The sequence below is a fragment of the Hyla sarda genome, chromosome 10 (assembly GCF_029499605.1).
Source record: "Hyla sarda isolate aHylSar1 chromosome 10, aHylSar1.hap1, whole genome shotgun sequence".
In the NCBI taxonomy this organism is placed as follows: Eukaryota; Metazoa; Chordata; class Amphibia; order Anura; family Hylidae; genus Hyla; species Hyla sarda.
In genome coordinates, this window is record NC_079198.1 from 128,058,258 (window position 1) to 128,068,113 (window position 9,856).

General features: G+C 41.9%; 1 protein-coding gene across 1 annotated transcript in view; it reads right to left on the reverse strand.

Annotated features, from left to right (window-relative positions):
- Positions 1-9,856, reverse strand: part of CLCN6 (chloride voltage-gated channel 6) — a 60,702-nt gene that overhangs the window by 26,560 nt on the left and 24,286 nt on the right. Inside the window, exons 9-13 of the mRNA XM_056542214.1 lie at positions 7,878-7,936; positions 7,385-7,517; positions 6,238-6,351; positions 2,018-2,184; positions 1,816-1,942 (exon numbers count right to left, since the gene is read on the reverse strand). Of these exons, the coding sequence (XP_056398189.1) occupies positions 1,816-1,942; positions 2,018-2,184; positions 6,238-6,351; positions 7,385-7,517; positions 7,878-7,936 (600 nt within the window). The remainder of the gene's footprint in view (positions 1-1,815; positions 1,943-2,017; positions 2,185-6,237; positions 6,352-7,384; positions 7,518-7,877; positions 7,937-9,856) is intronic.

Sequence of the window (9,856 nt, forward strand, 5' to 3'; positions counted from 1 at the left end):
ATCATGATGGGGGCAGTGACCTGGGAGGATTATAACATTTAACAAGATCATGAGAGGTTCTCTAAGGTCAGTAATTCTGAAACAACTGTACCTGATACATTCTTCTCCATTCACAACCAAAGCTAACCCGAACTACTACTATAGGTGCATTATGGGAGCTCAAAGTGACAAATCTAGAGCTCAGCTATCAGGTCACATGTCCGAGGGTACATTCCAAAACACATAATCCGCTTTGTGTTTTCCGCAGCAGAAATTATTGCTTACGGATATTCTGCTGCAGGATTTCCACAGTGGAAAGTCTGCAATCGGATTGCGTTGCTTCCCATTGACTTCAATAGGTCTGCAGAAAATCTGATGCAGATTTTACCCGACAGTGGATTGGAACTAAACTAATGTCCGTTTCCAATAGCAACCGGCAGAATTTGGAAACCAGCTATAGATGTGAATAGAGAACAAAAACATAACAAGAAATTAGGTTAACATTTGTAAAACAAGCAAGTTAGTCAAGTTTTCATTAAAGGGGTACTCCGATGGAAAACATTTTTTTTTTTCTTTTAAATCAACTGGTACCAAAAAGTTAAAACAGAATTGTAAATGACTTTTAATTTAACAGAGGAAGTTGTGTAGTTATTTCCAGTCTGACCACAGTGCTCTCTGCTGACACCTCTGACTGTGTCAGGAACTGTCCAGAGCAGGAGAGGTTTGCTATGGGGATTTTGCTCCTACTCTGGACAGTTCCTGACATGGACAGAGGTGTCAGCAGAGAGCACTGTGGTCAGACTGGAAAGAACTACACAACTTCCTCTGGAGTATACAGCAGCTGATAAGTACTGGAAGGGTTAAGAATTTAAAAAAAAAAAAGTAATTTACAAATTTGTTTAACTTTCTGCCATCAGTTGATATGAAACAAAAATAGTTTTCCACCGGAGTGCCCCTTTAAAAATTAAACCAGAATAATGATATAACAGTATGATGATATTAGTATGATGTCTCTTTTTTTTTTAAAGGGGTACTCCGGTGGAAAACAATTTTCTTCAAATCAACTGGTGCCAGAAAGTTAAACAGATTTGTAAATTACTTCTATTAAAAAAATCTTAATCCTTCCAGTACTTATCAGCTGCTGTATGCTCCACAGGAAGTTGTACAGTCCTGTCTGACCACAGTGCTCTCTGCTGACACCTCTGTCCATGTCAGGAACTGTCCAGAGCAGGAGAGGTTTGCTATGTGGATTTGCTCCTACTCTGGACAGTTCCTGACATGGACAGAGGTGTCGGCAGAGAGCACTGTGGTCAGACTGGAAAGAACTGCACAACTTAATCTGTGGTACTGATAAGTACTGAAAGGATTAAGATTTTTTTAATAAAAGATATTTACAAATCTGTTTAAATTTCTGTAGCCAGTTGGAAATGTTTTTTTCCCACCGGAGTAACCCTTTAACATAAGAGTCAATGGGAACTGTACAGAACCATATGTGCGTACGGTTCCATCCTGTTTTCGACTTTGCACAGTTTTTTTCTTGGAATTTCAATCAAACAAGTGAAACTTTATTCATAATAGAGTGAAAAGTTAAAAACGTATACGTTTTATTTTTTTTCTTAAAAAGCGGATGCAACCAGAAATAATTTTTCAAACCGTATACGGGTTATAATTTGTACACACTTTTTGATACAGTTTAGTCCGGTTTTGAGGAATCCGTTTTTCATTCCAAAACCTGATACAGGAACCTGATACAGAAAAACGTGGTGTGAACCCGGCCTGAGAACAGTGGGAATAATGATAATTCCAATATGGCCCATAGCAGTAATAATAAAGTACCTGCATGGCGGAGGAGCTGTTATTCCAGTCATTATGGGGAGACAGGGACCGACATTCTCCCAGGACCATCGATGACACAAACACAACAACGGTGGTGACTAAAGAGACTAAGAGACTCTCACAGACTCTGGAAAAGAAGAAGCGTCGCGGTGTCATGGACGGAGGGATCAGGTCGACTCTGGGCAATGGGCGTCTGGGTTACCTGATAAGCTTAGGCTTGGGGTGCACATTCTTCATCCGGTATTTTGCCAGCCTCTTATTCAAGCAGTTAAATGTGGCTCCGAGCAGCCCCCCGACCACCCCCATAATAATGAAGAAGGCCAAATCCAGCACCGTCCACAGATGACACTTCCTATCAGAGTCCGAGCACTAAGAAGGGAACAAAACAGCAAAACACTATCAGTCTTATCGATGGGAGACGTCCCTCATATCACTAACATTGCTAAAGGGGAGCTCTACCCCTTAGACACGTGCACCATAGGGAACCGCATTCCTTGAAGAGGATTTTAGGAAAATAAAGCCCAATCAGTGAAGACATTACTTATCCTGTACTGATCCTGAGTTATATCCTGTATTATACTCCAGAGCTGTACTCACTATTCTGCTGGTGAGGTCACTGTGTACATACATTACATTACTTATCCTGTACTGATCCTGAGTTATATTCTGTATTATACCCCAGAGCTGTACTCACTATTCTGCTGGTGAGGTCACTGTGTATATACATTTCATTACTTATCCTGTACTGATCCTGAGTTATATCCTGTATTATACTCCAGAGCTGTACTCACTATTCTGCTGGTGAGGTCACTGTGTACATACATTACATTACTTATCCTGTACTGATCCTGAGTTATATCCTGTATTATACCCCAGAGCTGCACTCACTATTCTGCTGGTGGGGTCACTGTGTACATACATTACATTACTTATCCTGTACTGATCCTGAGTTATATCCTGTATTATACTCCAGAGCTGTACTCACTATTCTGCTGGTGAGGTCACTGTGTACACACATTACATTACTTATCCTGTACTGATCCTGAGTTATATCCTGTATTATACTCCAGAGCTGCACTCACTATTCTGCTGGTGAGGTCACTATGGGGGAGATTCATCAAAACCTGTCCAGAGGAAAAGTTGCTGAGTTGCCCATAGCAACCAATCAGATCGCTTCTTTCATTTTTCAGAGGCCTTTTCAAAAATGAAAGAAGCGATCTGATTGGTTGCTATGGGCAACTCATCAACTTTTCCTCTGGACAAGTTTTGATAAATCTCCCCTATGTACATACATGAACTATTTTGTACTGACTCAGGATCAGTACAGGATACATAATGTAACAATCTTACAAATTGACTCAACTTTCTTCTGTAGATTCTAAATACATATTGAGAAATTCTTATTGATGGTGAATGCTTGTACCAGACCTGGTATGTGGCAGAGTTTGCAATAAATGCATACAGTGGGGATCAAAAGTTTGGGCACCCCAGGTGAAAATTTGTATTAATGTGCATAAAGAAGCCAAGGAAAGATGGAAAAATCTCCAAAAGGCATCAAATTACAGATTAGACATTCTTATAATATGTCACCAAAAGTTACATTTTATTTCCATCATTTACACTTTCAAAATAACAGAAAACAAAAAAATTGCAAAAGTTTGGGCACCCTGCAGAGTTAATATTTTGTACTGCTCCCTTTGGCAAGTATCACAGCTTGTAAACACTTTTTGTAGCCAGCCAAGAGTCTTTCAATTCTTGTTTGAGGTATCTTTGCCCATTCTTCCTTACAAAAGTCTTCCAGTTCTTTGAGATTTCTGGGCTGTCTGTCACGTACTGCTGTTTTAAGGTCTCTCCATAGATTTTCAATTATGTTGAGGTCAGGAGATTGTGAAGGCCATGGCAAAACCTTCAGTTTACGCCTCTTGATGTAATCCCCAGTGGATTTCGAGGTGTGTTTAGGATCATTATCCATTTGTAGAAGCCATCCTCTCTTTAACTTCAGCTTTTTCACAGATGGCATCAAGTTAGCATCCAAAATTTGCTGACATTTTATTGAATCAATTTTTCCTTCTACTCGTGAGATGTTCCCTGTGCCACTGGCTACAATACAATCCCAAAGCAGGATTGATCCACCCCCATGCTTAACAGTTGGACAGAGGTTCTTTTCATTAAATTCCGTTCCCCTTGTTCTTCAAGCGTACCTTTGCTCATTCCGGCCAAAAAGTTCAATTTTAACCCCTTAACGACGCAGGACGTATATTTACATCCTGCGCCGGCTCCCGCGATATGAAGCGGGATCGCGCCGCGATCCTGCATCATATCGCTTTGGTCCCGGCGCTCATCAACGGCCGGGACCGGCGGCTAATACCACACATCGCCAATCGCAGCGATGTGCGGTATTAACCCTTTAGAAGCGGCGGTCAAAGCTGACCGCAGCTTCTAAAGTGAAACTGAAAGTAACCCGGCTGCTCAGTCGGGCTGTTCGGGTCCGCCGCGGTGAAATCGCAGCGTCTCGAACAGCTGATCGGACACCGGGAGGGCTCTTACCTGCCTCCCCGGTGTCCGATCGACGAATGACTGCTCCGTGCCTGAGATCCAGGCAGGAGCAGTCAAGCGCCGATAATGCTGATCACAGGCGTGTTAATACACGCCAGTGATCAGCATAGGAAATCAGTGTGTGCAGTGTTATAGGTCCCTATGGGACCTATAACACTGCAAAAAAAATGTAAAAAAAAAAGTGTTAATAAAGGTCATTTAACCCCTTCCCTAATAAAAGTTTGAATCACCCCCCTTTTCCCATAAAAAAAATAAAACAGTGTAAAAAAATAAATAAACATATGTGGTATCGCCGCGTGCGTAAATGTCCGAACTATAAAAAATATATCATTAATTAAACCGCACGGTCAATGGCGTACGCGCAAAAAAATTCCAAAGTCCAAAAAAGCGTATTTTGGTCACTTTTTATACCATTAAAAAAATGAATAAAAAGTGATCAAAAAGTCCGATCAAAACAAAAATCATACCGATAAAAACTTCAGATCACGGCGCAAAAAATGAGTCCTCATACCGCCCTGTACGTGGAAAAATAAAAAAGTTATAGGGGTCAGAAGATGACATTTTTAAACGTATACATTTTCCTGCATGTAGTTATGATTTTTTCCAGAAGTGCAACAAAATCCAACCTATATAAGTAGGGGATCATTTTAACCATATGGACCTACAGAATAATGATAAGGTGTCATTTTTACCGAAATATGCACTGCGTAGAAACGGAAGCCCCCAAAAGTTACAAAATGGCGTTTTTTTTTCTCGATTTTGTCGCACAATGATTTTTTTTCCGTTTCGCCGTGCATTTTTGGGTAAAATGACTAATGTCACTGCAAAGTAGAATTGGCGACGCAAAAAATAAGCCATAATATGGATTTTTAGGTGGAAAATTGAAAGGGTTATGATTTTTAAAAGGTAAGGAGGAAAAAACGAAAGTGCAAAAACGGAAAAACCCTGAGTCCTTAAGGGGTTAACCTCATCGGTCCACAGAACTTGTTTCCAACATGCATCAGGCTTGTCTATATGTTCAAACGCTGATTTTTGTGGTGAGGACGTAGAAGAGGTTTTCTTCTGATGACTCTTCCATGAAGACCATATTTGTACAAGTATCTCTTTATAGTGGAATAGTGTACCACAACCCCAGTGTCTGCCAGATCTTTCTGGAGGGATTGTGCAGTCAAACGTGGGTTTTGAATTGTTTTTCTCAAAATCCTGCGAGCTGTTCTGTCTGATATTTTTCTTGGTCTTCCAGATCTTGCTTTAACTTCCACTGTTCCTGATGATTGCCATTTCTTAATTACATTCCGAACAGAGGATATTAACATCTGAAAATATTTTGCTATCTTCTTATAGCCTTCTCCAGCTTTGTGAGCGTCAACTATTTTCAGTTTCAGATTTCTAGACAACTGCTTAGAAGAACCCATGGTGCTGATTGTTGGGGCAAGGTCAGATGAGTCTGGACATTTAAAATATCTTTGAGATTGACATCACCTGGTCTCCCCAGATGATTGAGAACAATCCATGACACTGGCAGGTCTCAGCTTTGCAAAGGGGGCAGTGCATGCTATAAATTCTGCAGGGTGCCCAAACTTTTGCAGACACCATTTTTTTGTTTTCTGTTATTTTGGAAGTGCAAATGTTAGAAATAAAATCTAACTTTTGTTGACATATTATAAGAATGTCTAATCTGTAATTTGATGCCTTTTGGAGATTTTTCCATCTTTCCTTGGCTTCTTTATGCACATTAATACAAATTTTTACCTGGGGTGCCCAAACTTTTGATCCCCACTGTAGGTAATAGCTGAGAATCATCCGTCAACTATGAAGGAATACAGTATGTTCTATACCTGTGTAAAGTATATAAAGTATACACACCTTGAACTCCCCGAAGTTCAGCAGCCCAGGCACCTGGAACGATCCCCAGCTTGAAAACAGAATCCCAGATCGGAAGAAATTCAAGGTAAATGTGGCGGACATGGAGCAGAATAGCTGAGAAGTAGAAAGAATTAGGAAATCAAGTCCATATAGTGTTTCCAACAAAACTCACACATATCCCAGATCCATGTACTCTAATAGGATGAGTATATATGATATACACCGGAGCCTCAACTTACAATGGCCTCAGGTTACAATATTTTCTCTTTTCAGGACGATTGTAATTCACCATACAATGTTACAGAAAGTCCATATCAATGAAATGTGTCAAATGCCGGACCGATCAGAATGGACATTCACTGGTAAAACCCCTGTATTACTGAAGTGCATGCACTGACTGGTGTCTGGTAGCGCCTCCTACAGTACAGGGAGGTATTACATGTTCTGTACTCTTTACCTGTATTACTGAAGTGCATGCACAGACTGGTGTCTGGTAGCGCCCCCTACAGTACAGGGAGGTATTACATGTTCTGCACTCTTTACCTGTATTACTGAAGTGTATGCACTGACTGGTGTCTGGTAGCGCCCCCTACAGTACAGGGAGGTATTACATGTTCTGTACTCTTTACCTGTATTACTGAAGTGCATGCACTGACTGGTGTCTGGTGGTGCCCCCTACAGTACAGTGAGGTATTACATGTTCTGTACTCTTTACCTGTACCAGGGTTAGCTGCTCCTTTGGACACCAGGTGAGGGCGGCTCCATTACATTTTTAGGACACTGTGTTCTGTACAGGACCCTGAAGAAGCTCCTGTCCTCTACATAGACAGTGATTACAGCTCCAGCAGATCTTTATTACTTTTATATGTCAGGATTTGCTTTATCTCTATTAGTTATCTATTTATTTATCTTTAATCCTCACTTTTTCCTATTTTTGGATGACATTTTGGGGCTTCAGAACCAATTCCCAGGTTTCCATAGAGTTATGGTCTCAGTACACAATGGTTTTACCCTACAGTGGCCGCCCTGGAACCGATTGATATTGTAACCTGAGGGACCACTGTATGTATCATTGCTCTATGTGTATATAACCAGGAGGCCCAGCAGCACTCCATAAAGCCTCATGCACAGGACATGTCCTACTCACCACTTTCCAAGTCAGTCCCTGATTCCAGAAGCTTGATCCTTCTTCCAAGCTGAACAGTGTTCCCCCGATAGGAGCACCAAAGGCAGCAGCCACCCCCGCAGCAGCTCCGGCGGACACAAAGTCCCTCTTGTCCCTGAAGACAGAGCCAACAGCATGAGCAGACGGCCTCCCGTAGGGTACGACTTACCTGGGTTAGTAGGCAGCATATCTGTTATGTACTAAGGAACCCCCCCCCCCCCAGGCTCTCCAGCTGTTGCAAAACTACAACTCCCATTAGGCCCTGACCGCCCCGCTGAGGTAAGGGGTAGTCCTAGCATTATAACGAGACCTGTTACAATATCCTAGAACCTAGGGGTCCAATCTGCACCCTCCAGCTGTTGCACAACTACAACTCCCAGCATGCCCAGACAGCCAAGGGCCTCAGGTTGGACACGTAGGTCGCAGAACCAAAACTAGAATAAACGTAGTGAGATAATTCCCATAAAATCCTCACCTGTCGCTGCGGAAATAAGGGAAGTTGAAGTGGATCTTCTGGAAGGAAATACTCTGGAACTAAAAAAGGGAGGAAAAAAATCAAGGCTTAGATCTGTGGTCTCCAACCGTTGCAAAACTACAACTCCCAGCATGCCCGGACAGCCAACGGCTGTCCGGGCATGCTGGGTGTTGTAGTTTTGCAACAGATAGAGGCAACCTGGTTGGAAAACACTGGATTAGATACGGATATAACTCAATATTAAAGGGGTATTCCATGAAAAAACTTTTTTTTTTCAACTGGCTCCGGAAAGTTAAACATATTTGTAAATTACTTCTATTAAAAAAAATCTTAATCCTACCAGTACTTATCAGCTGCTGAAGTTGAGTTGCTCTTTTCTGTCTGACCACAGTGCTCTCTGCTGACACCGCTGTCCATGTCAGGACCGGTCCAGAGTAGGAGCAAATTCCCCATAGCAAACCTGTCCTGCTCTGGACAGTTCCTAAAATGGACAGAGATGTCAGCAGAGAGCACTGTGGTCAGACAGAAAAGAACCACTCAACTTCAGAAGCTGATAAATACTGGAAGGATTTAGATTTTTTATTTTTTTTTATATATATATAGAAGTAATTTACAGATCTGTTTAACTTTCTAGAGCCATTTGATATGAATAAATAAAAATAAATATTTTTTCATGGAATACCCCTTTAATGCTGCCTTTATCCCCAGATTGCTCACCGTGAGTTACGCATGTGATGATGTCATCAATACTGCGCGTCAGATTTACTACTGCACATGAAGTATAATTGTGGTCTACTTGCTGTGCACTACATTTATTAAGAATTTTTATCGCTTTTTGTGCCTTATCTGACAAGGGGGTGTGGCTAAGCAGGAAGTGGGTGTGGCCTAAAATGTGATACCGCAATCCCAAAAAACTGGCATGATTTAAGCCAACTATTAAGTAGGGTGAGGCCCGGGCGCCTGTGATCTGGAGCATTCCTAGACTGTCTGGTCTAAGTTTGCACCAGTATGTTCATGGAATCGATTTAAACCAATCATTTTAAGCAGTGTTTCTAACCAGTGTGCCTCCAGCTGTTGCAAAACTACAACTCCCAGCATGCCCGGACGGCCAAAGGCCGTCCGGGCATGCTGGGAGTTGTAGTTTTGCAAAAGCTGGAGGCACCCTGGTTGGAAAACACTGTTTTAAAGCATGACTATGATATTTGTTTTAATATCCTGGCATTTGCTGGAAGTCCCATAGACTTTCATGACACTCCAGGCAAAGCAGTAATCCTGATTCCCGTATTCTTGGCTACCAAGTTGCCGGGAGACTTAAATGGGCACTGTCATTAAAACTAATGTACTTTGTTTAAAAAAAAAAAAGAAATGAAGTTTTCTATGTTTTATTCGTGTTTAAAAAAGCTGCCACTAGGTGTCTCCCTACTTGTCCTGAGCACATTTCCCCTCCATCTCTCCAGACTTTGGACTCCTGCTGTCCTGGCAGAAGTCCAAAATCAGGAAATGCTGAGGGGGGGGGGGGGGGGGTGCAGCCTTATCCAATCATAGCTCATCTCACACTGAACTGCTCTGGGCTGTGTGTAGCAGAGTGAGGGAGGAAGTTCTACCCTGTATGGCTTCAGATGATGTCACGCCTGCTGGGGAACGCCCCCTTCCCAGTCTGTGAATCTGACTGAGCAGAAAATACAGAGCAATATCAAGGTAGAAAACTAAAAAAATTATAAAAATAAAAGGCGGGTGGGGGGATAATAACATTTAACAAGATCATGACAGGTACTCTTTAAACAGATATCAAGCTGCCAGAATATAATCGGAGTTACGCTTTAAAGAGGTTCTCCAGCACTTCAGCATTAGAGATGAGCGAACTTACAGTAAATTCGATTCGTCACGAACTTCTCCGCTCGGCAGTTGATGACTTTTCCTGTATAAATTAGTTCAGCTTTCCGGTGCTCCGATGGGCTGGAAAAGGTGGATACAGTCCT